The 13,572-nt window shown below is 43.3% G+C and overlaps 1 protein-coding gene across 3 annotated transcripts in view; it reads right to left on the reverse strand.

Moving 5' to 3' along the window:
- Positions 1-13,572, reverse strand: part of LOC144669960 (CUGBP Elav-like family member 4) — a 728,627-nt gene that overhangs the window by 21,204 nt on the left and 693,851 nt on the right. Inside the window, exon 12 of one of the 3 annotated variants that reach the window (XM_078532250.1) lies at positions 5,187-5,336. The exons of 1 other annotated variant lie outside the window; for it this stretch is intronic. In XM_078532250.1, coding sequence (XP_078388376.1) covers positions 5,209-5,336 — 128 coding nt within the window. In that variant the 3' untranslated portion in view covers positions 5,187-5,208. Of the gene's footprint in view, positions 1-5,044; positions 5,337-13,572 lie in introns of those variants that run through there. One more of the 3 variants, XM_078532249.1, reaches the window with a different exon arrangement.

A 13,572-nucleotide genomic window follows, 5' to 3' on the forward strand; every position in this document is an offset into this window, starting at 1 on the left:
CCAGGGCCTTGGAAACACTCTCTCAAGTAGGTCCCAGCAGAAGTTGCAGAGTCTCTGGCAAAACGTGGAGCAACTCCTTGTAAGTGACAGCCCAGGAGTGGCCTAGCTAAGAGGGAGGACAGGGGGGTGACTTAGCACCAGCAAGATCAAGTAAGAGACTGGATAGGAACATAGGAAAGTGAGTAGCCCATTCAATCCTTTGAGCCCGTTCTGCCATTCAATTAGAACATGACTGATTTGTATCGTAACTCCTGATACCCAGGAGGAACAAAAATCTATCATTCAGTTTTGAAATTACCAGTTGACCCCCAGCTTTAACAACTGTTTGGGGGGAGAAAGTTCCTGATTTCCACTACACTCTGTTTGATGTTTCTAACGCATCATGAAAAAGAAAATCCTGCTCTGATAAATTACTGTTTTAAAATTAGGGGTCACCCTCTTAGGACAGGGATGTGGAGAAACCTTTTCTCAGGTGGTTGTGTGACTTTGGAACTCGCTGCCTCAGAAGGTGGTGGAGGCAGGTTTATTGAATATTCTTCAGGCTGAGGTAGATAGATTCTTGTTAGGCAAGGGAATCAAAGGGTATCGGGGGTGGATGGGAATGTGGAATTCGAAACACAAACAGATCGACCATAATCTTATTGAGTGGCAGAGCAGGCTCAAGGGGCCGAATGGCCTGCTTCTGCTCCTATTTCTTTTGTTCATAAATTGGGGAATGGGAAGGGATTTCAATACAAGGACTTCAGAGCCTTCCAGCCCTTTTGGGTTTTTCTTAATCTCCTCATTTTGGTAAAGTGCCTCGACACTGCCCCTTTAATTGCTGAGAGTAAGAGAACCAGAGGGCGGACTTTCTGACATATACTCTGAAGGTGAAGCTCATCCTGTGAATACTTTTACCAGTAAAGACAACTAGAGGACAAAAGGGGATTTGTACACACACCAACGTTCTGGATAATATGTCAGAAGGAAGCACAGATGAAGAAAGCCAATCAGCTCAACGTTACTTCAGGCTTCGAGAATCCAATTGGTGATTCTTGGGTTAATGTTTGCACCAGTCCTATTGAAATATCTGCTCTGCGTGCCAATCCCACTTTATATAAGAAACTTCCTTCTGTCACACCTAAGCGACTAGATTGAACCTTGTCCTATTGTTATGGCTCAGTTTGCAGTAGTATTTACCTTTTACTATGCCATTTATTTTCTTCTAACGCCTCTATGCAGACACTCCTCAATCACCTCCTTTGAAAAATGAACAGGCAAAACTTCTAGCAAGATTCCCTGTTGTGCCAATACACTGACGTTAGAGGCTGGTCTCATGGTTATTGTGCAGGGTTTAAATGTCTCCCTTGATGTTGGATGGCCAGAAACAGGTTGTGTACTGTTCCTGCCCAGACCAGTGCACTATTCAAGTTTCAGCATCATTTACTCTAACCTGTAGTTTTGAAAGTTCTTTGTTGTAAGCTTTCCATAATCGACGCAGTACGCCAGGTCCTCAAAAAGGTCAGGAAAGCTGAAAGTGCCTGATGTCCCCCATTGACTGCTATTTGCTATTGTACTCCTGTTAATTGATCCCATTACTGTTCCCCGTATTGACGTCAAGCTGAAACGTCTGTCTTTTGCCTAGGTCTGTTTTGCTGGGCTTTTTCAAAATGGACGTCATGGGTATCACTTTCACCGAACCCACCCTACGTATAACAGTGGATCATGTTGGATCCTGGTGCTGACCGTTTGACTTCACTAGAAAGCGACATCAGGCAGATGTTAAATAGGTGATCCCTGTGATCCCATGAGCTTCCTGTCATGTTGAAGGGGTCCCTTGTATCTACTTTAGGAAGGATGTGAAGGCATTAGAGAAAGTGCAGAAAAGATTTACGAGGATGGTCACAGGAATGAGGAACTTCAGTTACGTAGATAGATTAGAGAAGTTGGGACTATTTTCCTTGGAGAAAAGTAGGTTGAGAGTAGATTTGATAGAGGTATTCAAAATCATGAGGGGCCTGGACAGAGTAGATAGGGAGAAACTGTTCCCATTGGTGGAAGGATCAAGAATGAGAGGGGCACAGGTTTAAAATAGTTTTGAAAAAGAAGCAATGAAACCATGAGGAGAAACTTTTTCATAAGATCTGGAATTACTGAGAGTGTGGTAGAGGCAGGTTCAACTGAGACATGCAAGAGGGAATTGGATTATTATCTGAAAAGGAAGAATGTGCAGAGTTACAGGGAGAAGGCAGGGGAATGGCACTAGCTGAATTGCTCAATTGTCAGCACAGACACAAAGGGCTGGATAGTCTCCTTCTGCACTGCTAACAATTCCCTGATTCTGTTGCATGTTTCTAATCCAATGGGGCTTATTCTGTGTTCATAGATGCATTAATAATAATAATTAATAAATCTTGTCTCGTCTTGCAAAACCTCAGTACTATCCATTTTGAGATCCACTCATTCTGCTCTCTGTTAACCCACCTACAGCGTACATATCATTTATATCAAAGCCGTTCATTCTTTATCATTAATTATGGAGAAAGGGTTCATTTAGTATATTAATTATCTTCATTTTCTTTCCTGCAATGTTCTTCACGTTTCACATCTCTTCTATAAACAACGTCTAAGAAATTTCCAACATCATGCTTTACTTCTGCAATCTTCCTAGAAACATAGAAACATAGAAAATAGAAGCAGGGGTAGACCATTCGGCCCTTCGAGCCTGCTCCGGCATTCAATATGATCATGGCTGATCCTCCATCTCAACACCATACTCCTGCTCTCTCCCCATACCCCTTGATGCCTTTAGAGTCTAGAAATCTATCTATCTCCTTCATAAATATATTCAGTGACTTGGCCTCCACAGCCTCTATGGTAGAGAATTCCACAGGTTCACCAGCCTCTGAGTGAAGAAGTTTCTCCTCATCTCAGTCCTAAATGGCCTACCCCATCACTGAGATTGTGGCCCCTTGTTCTGGACTTCCCCCCAGCCAGAGAAAACATCATCCCTGCGTCCAGTCTGTCTAGCCCTGCCAGAATTTTATATGTTCCAATGAGATCTCCTCATTCGTCTAAACTCCAGTGAATAGAGGCCTAATCGGCCCAATCTCTCCTCATTTCCAAGGTCTTCTTTACCCCATCCTGACATCCTCCTCAATATTCATGTTAGTAATTTCCCTCATCTCTCTCTTGCTGGAGTGTGTTTTCCTGCTCATTTTGCCTTGCCTGTCAATCCCAGTTTAATAATCTTAGGCATTTATTTATCTTACATGTTCTGCATTGTGTCCTTAAAGGTGTTTCAATTGTCTTTGAATGATGTGTTAGGCAATGTCAGCCATTGGAGTTTTGGTTCTGACAAAGAAAGGTTAAATTGAATTAAATTGTCTTTCATTGATTTCTGATCTGAAAATCAAGAGTCCAGATAACACGGAATTGAAATGGTGATGCTGATGGGGTCATGATCACTTTTTGCAATAATATCAAGAACGTCATTTCCTGATATTAAAAGCAGCTGCAATTCTGATGGGATGTTAATAAGAATGCTATAATATCTTACATTAAATATACAAATAGAATATTTCCACTAATTCAGAATTACATTGACCGCTAGTTAGTACAGAATTTGAATATTGCGGAAAAGAGAGACATGTTGCCAAAGTTTTCGTCTTGCACTCATCAGGACAAATGCAAGAATGCCAAATTTCAAACAATCGCAACAATTTATACCACAGAAGCCTATAGTTCCCCTTTGGTTTCTCCATGGCAAAGCCTTGGCCAATCTGAGTTAACTTGCCAACCAATCAGCATCCTTTTCTCTGGTAGTATAAATTGCTGTGATCATTTGAAATTTGGCATTCTTGCATTTGTCCTGATGAGTGCAAGCTGCAAAGCTTCAGCAACATGTCTCCTTTCTGCAAGATTACATTGATGTTAGGCTTAATATTCTTGACATAAGTAATTTCCACATTCTGAAATATCCTATCACTGTTTCATGAGAATACCACCCTCCCAGCCCACCAGACCTGCAATATTTGCATAATACTCCTGACTTGAGTGCATATCTAGGTTGACCTTCCAGTGGAATGTTGAGGGAGCCTGAGGTGCTGTCCTTTGGTAAGACATTTAATGAGCCTCTATCTGCCTGTCCAGGTGCGGTTTGGTAATGGGGAAGGTGGTAGGGTTTATTCTGGAAGATCACCTCAAAAGGGACTAAGGGACTTCTTTGCCTTGTAATCGTCACTGGCCAATACACTTATGTATGAAATCAAGCTGTCAGTCAAACAAACTAATCTCCCTCGGCTGTTAAGGAGTTGGCTTATTTTCAAATCTTCCTGATAAAGCTGTCTTGTAACAGTTCCAAAAAAATGCAAGTCGTCATTCGAAGTCTTGCATGTTTTTTGACAGTCAGGAAACATCTTTATAACACATCCGTGCACAGATGTGAAAAAGATAAGGAAACCTCACCCAGTCCGAGATGCAGAAGTATTGAAACCATGCTGTGTGGTATTAGTCATATTTGGATTAATGCATTCACATGAACTTCCTATGTCCGATCCCTAGGCTGCAAACACCGGTTGATACAATTTCCTCTGTTCAAACACCAGCAGATCTGGGGGGTGGGTTGGAACTTTCTGACATCCTTGATGTGGCTTAAGAGGTAAGTGAGTGCACAGAAAATGCCACCCAATCACCACTGGGCAAAGATGGTACCAGTGCTGAGCTGCCCGTGAGACAAGAAAACCCCTTTTAACCTGCTACTGCCTTGACAAGATAGGGTGGAGAGAAATGCTGGGGCTCAGAGGGAGAAAACCTCGAGTGGTCTTTTCAAAAGGACACCTTCAGCGTTAAATCTCCCTTGCACTGCACAAGTATCGTTCCCAATCACTATTTCTGATTTAAGTTGTACTTATTAAGACACATCGCAAAATCGATCAGAATTAACTCAGCTTTCAAGTTCAAAGAGCAAATCTCTTTGTTTTTTTTGGCTTAATCCCAAAGTGCTTAAAATGTGACAAGTACACTTTTCTAATTATTTTAACTATGACCGGATTATTTTTGTTTTGTAAAGCAAGTGATACTCTGACATTCACATTACTGTATGGCTGGAGTGAGTAACCTGTGGTAATATTCCTTTCACTGCAGCACTGTGTGGCGGCATGTAAACAGCAGCCTGTCCCATGCTCACACAGTGCTGGGATGTCTACCTGTTTAGGAGCGGTGGGAAGGTCAGTATGGTCGGTTAGCGTCTTTTGGTCGTTTCAGTTGTACTTTTAGCCTCTTCATCCCAATCTGAAAGCCGTTCATAGCCTGAATGGCAGCCTGAGCACTGGTAGGATTGTCAAAACTCACAAACCCTGGAAATAGCAAAAGATACATTTCAGAATGGTGAAAGCTACTGATTGCCTAGTTCGGACCTCCCTGAGACATGGCCAGGGGTTCAGACACAAATGTCAATCACATCCTCAATGTAAAGACCTGACCTTTTTCACTTTTGTCCTGGCCCCCATGACTCATGACCTTCTTGTCCGCTTACGCGTGCGTTTCTCATGACGTTCCTCGTGGAACGTCTGAGGGCGTGTCGTTTGACAATGACAGGAGCGTTACACCGCCTAACGCACAATGTACAAGTGCGGGAATAAGCCCCTTTCCTAACAGATGTGATGGGGCTGCCTGGAGTGAAGTTGCTCAAATGGAGCGCTGCTTAAAAATGGGCTCGCCCTTTAAAGCTCATGGCCACCCCTTGGGGGCAGAACATCATAGCTTTGCGATTAGAGGCTAAGTGCTGGTCCCTCAGGGGAGTTAATTTGGGGGGAGAGGTAAGTAAATAAATTCAATGATGGAGCATTACAGCCCCATCCTGCAGAAACTGCACAGAACGAACTGGTTTAGTAATCTCTTAGTTCCATTGGTCAGAAGTGTCTTGCATACCCCTGGCTCATCACTACAGAGAAGCCAGACTATCAAGGCCGGAAGGGAATAATTGGCTTTCTTTCTCCATTTTTATTTTACAATATTTATTCATCAAAGTATATTTTTGCGTTGACAGGTTCACTGATTATTCAATGATGATGTGTTGAGTAGGATAATTGAACTAATGCAAGTGTGACATGCATGTGCAAGATTTTGAGGCATGTTGAAAGAATTGCTTTTATTAAATAAATAAACGTTTTAACCTTGTTCCATCATCATTCTAGAGGAATAGTATTGAAAAGCAGAGAAATGGGGTTAAAATTGTAGAGAACCCTGGCTGGATTACACCTGGGGGGACTGAGAACCATTCTGATCGGCACAAAACAAAAAGGATACAGATGCACTGTAAAAGGTGCAAAAAAATTTGGGATCGGAGCTGAGAGTTCACCGATCAAGAAAGATTGAAGAGGCTGGTGCAGTTTTGTCAATGAAGCAGAAAAGGCTGAGGGGTGGCCTTTAAAATCCTGGAGGGGTTTGAGAGGGTTGAGATCTTTCCACTTGAGGGAGAGTCCAAAACGAGGGGTCGGGTTTTCGGGCCCCGCCCGCTGCCGGGATGGCCTGGCCCCGCCGGAAGCCAATGGGCTTTCGGCTGGGCTGCCGCATTCCCCTCGGCTGGGCCGCCGTGGTGGGGTCGCAAAATCCCAGCCCAGGGGGGTCATAAATATAAGAGAGGCCAGTAAGGAATTCAGGAGAAATGTCTTTATCCAGAGAGTGGTTAAAATGCGGAACCTCAACCACGGGAGGTATTTGGGGCAAATGGTATTGTTGCGTTTAAGGGGTGGCTGGACAAGTACATGAAGGAGAATAGAATGGAAGGTTGTGCTGATAAAGTTAGATGGTGTGGAGTGGGAGAAGAGTGGAGCATAACAGCTGGGCTGAATGGCCTGTTTCTGTGCTATAAAGTTTACTTTATCATCATTTATGCTCTAACTAACTTTCAACCTTTTTAAATTGGATAGCTGTGAGGGGGCGGCTTTTAAACTTCTCCAGGACATTTGTCCAACTGTTCTACGTGACCCAATCAAGGTGCAGGGCCAGTGACTCTCTGAGGGGTTCATTTCCCGCCCCCTTCCCCACTCCCAAGAAACAGAGGAAAACTCCAAATCCTTTGGTGATCAGCCTGACTGGCTTTGCGCAAAATCCCAGCCACTGAGAGGAATGGAGCCTGGGTTTGGAATTCACGTTTTTTGAGCAGAATCCGATCTCTGGAGTGACCAATGTAAATACACTGGCTTTTCTTCTAGAAAGGCCGGTATGCTGGAATGGTGGGGGTGGGGTGGGGTGGGGTAGTGGGGGTGGGGTGGTGAGGGGTGTGTAGAAAGAGGGGGCTGTGCAATTTGTTCTTGGTCAGCTGTTTTTAATGAAATGGACATGAGGAAGAGTATTGCGTTCTATTTCACGAAAAGTAGCAGGATAACATACTGCTGATGTAAATTAAAAATTAATTTTATTAAAATCTGATAATAGGATCAATTCTGGAAGGCTCCAGACTCAAAATGGTGCCTCACGTGAGGGGATTGTAGAATCAGGCGCTAATCTCCATGTCCAGTTTGCACTCCATAAGCTAGACACCACAATAGAAGCCAGCCAATGCAAAACTCATCATAATTTATATTTTATAAATAGAAAGCTTTGATAATAGTCCTCCAGTAAGTCCCTCATGTCTTCCTCTCCCATTTCCTCTTAAGAACTTGAGGATTACATGCTTGTGTATGTGAACATGTCATGTCTATATTATACTGAAACTCTGGAGTCAATGGGATAGTCTCGTCTTGGCCACACTCTGTCATAACAGATCCTTCAAGTGGTGGTGGACTTGGCTGCTTCTTGAACTGTTGCAGTCCCCATGGGAATGTTCAGCCCATGATAGTACAGGATAGTGATTTCAGGATTTTGCCTTGTGATAATGAAGGGACTACATAACCTGTGGCCTGATGATGCTGCTCTGCGATCTTTCTAACCAAAACCCTTTGCAGCATTGAAAGGTAGGCCAACACCAACCCAAACTCAAAAGGCCCAATTTGGGTTTGTCTTGGGCATTCAACTTTGACCTTCATTTCCATACAATCATAATTTATATTTTTTTCTGTACTGATACAAATTACTCGACCAGTCCATGTAGGATTGCGAGTTATGCCTTTCTAATATCGCTCAGGGAATTATGTTCCATTTCCTACTGCTCCAGATTGATAATCCCACACCATTCAATCGTTAACAAGGACAGAATATCATACCATCTACTTCTATTGTCATGCAGCAGGCGCAGGCCCAATGAGATCAATGGGATAGTATCGCTACTTCACTAGTTCTAACTCAGGTTAGCTTCTTTTTTATTCTTTCAAGGGATGTGGGCATCGTTGGCTCTGCCAGCATTTGTTACCCATCCTTAATTACTCATGAGAAGGTGGTGATGAGCCGCTTTCTTGAAACACTTCAGTTTGTGTGCTGTAGGTACACCCACAGTGCTGTTAGGGAGGGAGTTCCAGGGTTTTGACCCAGTGACAGTGAAGCAACAGTGATATGGTTTCAAGTCAGGGTGGTGTGTGGCTTGGAGGGGAATCTGAAGGTGTGGTGTTCCCACTCATCTGCTGTCTTTGCCCTTCTAGTTGGTAGAGGTCGTGGGTTTATAAGGTGCTGCTGAAGTAGCCTCAGTACATTGTTGCAGTGCATCTTGTAGATGGTACACACTGCTGCCACCGTGCATTGGTGGTGGAGGGAGTGAATTTTTAAGGTGGTGGATGAGGGACCAATCAAGCGGCTGCTTTGTCCTGGATGGTGTCCAGCTTTCTGAATATTGTGGGATCTGCACTCATCCAGGCAAGTGCAGGGTATTCCATCACACTCCTGACTTGTGGCTGGTGGACAGGCTTTGGGGGGTCAGGAGGTGAGTTACTCGCCACAGAATTCCCAGTCTCTGACCTGCTCTTGTAGCCACAGTATTTATACAGCAAATCTAGTTCAGTTTCTAGTCAGTGGGGGATGGTGATAGAGATAGGAAAGTGAACAACTGGACAGTTGTAGGACATGTTACTGTTAATCAAGACACACTTCTAGTAGTATCTGACTACAAATAATAACTGGAGAAAGACAACAGATGGTAAACCTTGGACTGTTTCCATAAAGAAGCTGGCCGGAATTAGATAATGTGAAGTAGCGATACTGTCCCATTGATCTCATTGGGCCTGGGCCTGGTGCATGACAATAGAAGTAGATGGTATGATATTCTGTCCTTGTTAACGATTGAACGGTGTGGGATTGTCAATCTGGAGCAGTAGGAAATGGAACATAATTCTCTGAGTGATATTAGAAAGGCATAACACCTGAGTCCACATGACAGGTCGAGTAATTTATATCAGTACAAAAAAAATATAAATTATGATTGTATGGAAATGAAGATCAAAGGTGAATGCCCTAGACGAACCCAAATTGGGCCTTTTGAGTTTGGGTTGGTGTTGGCCTACCTTTCAATGCTGCAAAGGTTTTTGGTTAGAAAGATCGCAGAGCAGCATCATCAGGCCACAGGTTATGTAACGTCACCGTCATCCCTTCATTATCACAAGGCAAAATCCTGAAATCACTATCCTGTACTATCATGAACCCAACATTACCATGGGGGCTGTAACAGTTCAAGAAGCAGCCAAGTCCACCACCACCTGAAGGATGGACAATAGTTACAGCTTTACCAACATTGCCCTCACCCTGAGAACCACTGAATAGAGGAAAATTTGGAACTGAAAATGACCCAATGTATTTTGGATCACACGCGGGTTATGCCAACCCTTTTGTGACTTGTTTGAGACCATGATATTTAAAAGCTTTTTGGCTTCCCTTTGCTATTGACAGATGGCTCCAAAGAGCCCAGGAACTGGCAGTGACTGCCCAGCTGTCACTGCCACCACAGTTCAGTTCAGGATTTCTGTGGAATTTGAGCAGGAGTTGGTGTTCGGTTTCACACACATGCATTTCAGAGAGGTTATTTTATTTTTAAACTTGCTCACTTCTTCTGCGCTAACCGATACAGATAGTTGGAAAAGATGAGTTTGTAATAAAACATCACAACTGGTGTGTCTAAACAAGCACACAATATTACATTCATAATTATATGAATCTGTGCTTTTGGAGAAGAAGCGCATTGGAATTTCTGGCCTAAATTGATTGTACTTCCGAAGCTTCTTCTGATCTGTTGGCAGCAGGTAGAAGTGTTTTTGAAGTGTAGTCTCTGTCGTAATGGTGGAAAAGCAGCAGCCAATTTGTGCACAGCAAGATTTCACAACCAGCAATAAGTACAGCAGTTTGTATTTATAAAGTGCCTTTAACATGGTATAATGTGCCAAGATGTTACAAAATTTGACACCAACCAATAGAAGGAGACACCAGGTCAGATGACCAAAAGGTCAAAGAGGTACGTTTTAAGATCATAAGATCTTAGGAAATAGGAGTAGGCCACCAATGTTCCTTCGACAGCACCTTCCAAACTCACACCCATCAATGTTCCATTGACAGCACCTTCGAAACTCACACCCATCAATGTTCCATTGACAGCACCTTCCAAACTCACACCCATCAATGCTCCTTCGACAGCACCTTCCAAATGCACGACCTCTACCACCTCTAAGGACAAAGGCAGCAGATACATGGGAACACTACCACCTGCAAGTTCCCCTCCAAGCCACTCACCAACCAGACTTGGAACTATGTCATCTTCCTTCACTGTTGCTGGGTAAAAATCCTGGAACTCTCTTCCTAAAAACACTGTGGGTGCAACTACATCTAATGGATTGCAGCAGTTCAAGAAGGTGGCTCACCACCACCTTCTCGAGAGCAATTAGGGATGGGCAATAAATGCTGTCCTAGCCAGCGACGCCCACATCTGGTGAAGGAATAAAAAATAATTCAGCTCCTCGAACCTGCTCTGCCATTTAATAAGATCATGGCTGATCTGATTGTACCCTAACTTTACTTTCCTGCATGATCCTCCATAACTCTTGACTCCCTTGTAAATCAACAATCTAATTTTAAAAATATGAATGTTTTAAAGTGAGGAAGAGAGGTGTGAGGATTTGGGAGGGGATTCCCTCAGCGGGTGAAGGAACAGCTGTCAATGGTGGAGTGATTAAATCTGGGGATACTCAACAGGCCAGAATTGGAGGAACATAGATATCTTGGAGGATTGTAGAGAAGGAGGAGGTTTCAGAGATGCCATGGAGGGATTTGAAAACGAGAATGAGAATTTTTAGGCTAAAGTATTGCTTGACAGAGGGGAAACATAGGTTAGTGAGCACAGGGTGAGGGATGAGTAGGACTTGGTAAGAGTTAAGATAGGGACAGCAGAGTTATGGGTGACCTTAAGTTTATGGAGGTTGGAAGTTGGGAGATCTGCAAGGAATGTGTTGATGTAGTGAAGTCTAGAGGTAACAAAGGCATAGATGAGAGTTTCAACAACAGATGAGCTCAGGGAGGGGTGGGGTTGGCCATGTCACAGAGGTGGACAGAGACGACCTTCGTATTGGCCCGAATATGTGATTAGTAGTTCATCTCAGAGTCAAGAATTACACCAAGGTTGTGCACCTTCTAGCTCAGCCTGAGACAGTTGCCAGGGAGAGGGTTGGAGTCGGGGGCTAGGGAATGGAGACTGAAGACAATGGGATGTTGGGCAAGGAGTCTGACAATTTAGAGACAGTAAAGGAGTCTAGAGAGGTGGTGCTGATAATCCCCAGATAACCTGTTGGTATTTGGGTGTTGTGAACATGGTTGGTTAACTGACCTCTAGTTTAGAGATAAATGGTGAGAGATAATTACAGAATTAGAGTTGGAGACATAGATGGATAAGAAATAGATAGAGGAGGATAGAGAGATTTAGAGATATAAAATAGGGAGAGAACTTGAGAGAGATAAATCGGTAGAGAGATGAACAGAAGGAGAGATGAATAAGACCTTTTAAAATTAAATTATTATTAATTGTTCTTGGGATCATTGGCAAGGCCAGCGTTTATTGTCCATCCCTAACTGCCCTTGAGAAGATGGTGGTGAGCCACCTTCTCGAACCACTGCAGTGCATTCACAGAGTTTTATATTCTGTAACACTGGTACAATTGAGTGGTAGTTAAGAGTCTGCAGGGCTGGAGTCACGTTTAGGCCAGACCAGGTAAGGTTGGCAGATTTACTCTCCTGAAGGTCATTAGTGAGCCTCATAGGTTTTTACTACAGTCCAGGAGTTTCATGATCATTAGTAATCAGACTAGTATTTTATTTCAGATTTATTAAATATTTGAATTTAATTCCCACCCTCCCCATGGTGGGATTTGAACCCATATCTCCAGAGCATTTTGCTTATTAGCCCAGTACACAACATTACTGCTATGTTACCATCCCTTTAAAAAGCAAACAATTAAAGAGAACAACAGAGAGAGAGAGAGAGAAAGAGTGGGCGAGGGAAAGAAAGAGAGAGAAACTGAGAGAGTGAAGGACAGAGAGAAAGAGAGAGAATTATTTCATCGTGGTATTGTATTGTAAGGGAGCAGCTTGTTGCCTTGGTGCCAACTGAAGGACAGTAAACTGGAATGGTTCCAACAATCAGCATAAATGGGATTTTAAAGGGATTTACAAATGTCCAAATATTCAAGGACTAAGCAGAGAACACTGTTGTTCTCTGATGGTTGACAGAGAATCTGATTTCACGTGGACCAGGGAATTAATTCAGGGCTGTCTGCATATTTCAGCTTTGAAATGGCAGTGACATTTTCCATGACCTGACCCTATGAATAAAGTATTACCATTAGATTGTGGTCCAAGCTGCTGGAAACTCAGAGCTGACTGATATGGAGATATCAAGTAACATGACTGACAGCTCATTTTAACTGGCCAGAGCCTCTCCGTGCTTAACTGCATGAATTATCAAGCTCCCAGCTGCCACTTATAGATCAAATCACATAACAGCGGGTCACGTTACAACTTTGGGCAGGCAGACATGTTAATGTTACCCTTTTGAGTGGCACCTCGATAACAACATCTTCCGAGTTCTCAAAATGCAAGTTGTTTCTTCCGAATTAATCCACAAAGTTCTTTGCCCTAAACTTAAAGGCACCCCAGCCTCCTTGTTTCTAGGTGAGCTCATGGGACTGCTGAGGGCATTAACCTGCTTACAGCTCTGCCACTGAGATGTTAAGTGCTTCATCAAGTTCACGCTATGGTCTACAGACATTGATCTCCGAGCAAATTCCTCATGAGTTGGATGCGTGTTAAATTTCTCCTTCTCTTTCAGTTGTGGATCCATCATTTCACTGTGGACTCCGAGCATTTTCTGGGCTCTGCATTAATATCCAGGATTCATATCTTGCATGAAAACCTCTTTTCCTCATTACAAACTGGAAGATCCATCGTGATGTTGCTCCTGGGAAGTCTGGGGCTGGGAGTGTGGTTTCCCACATTCACTGTTGTCCTGCTGCACAGTCCAAACAGGACAAATACAAACGGCCCATCTATTACAGTAACACTTTACTGAAGCATCATATCATAACCCTGACTATCACACACCTCCCTGATCAGACAGTAACAGGATCCTATAGATATCATTGGGTAATACCCCATCAAGAATGCCCTTGGCACTGCTCCCTCACAGGC

This window comes from Cetorhinus maximus, chromosome 30 (assembly GCF_964194155.1).
Source record: "Cetorhinus maximus chromosome 30, sCetMax3.hap1.1, whole genome shotgun sequence".
Taxonomy (NCBI): domain Eukaryota; kingdom Metazoa; phylum Chordata; class Chondrichthyes; order Lamniformes; family Cetorhinidae; genus Cetorhinus; species Cetorhinus maximus.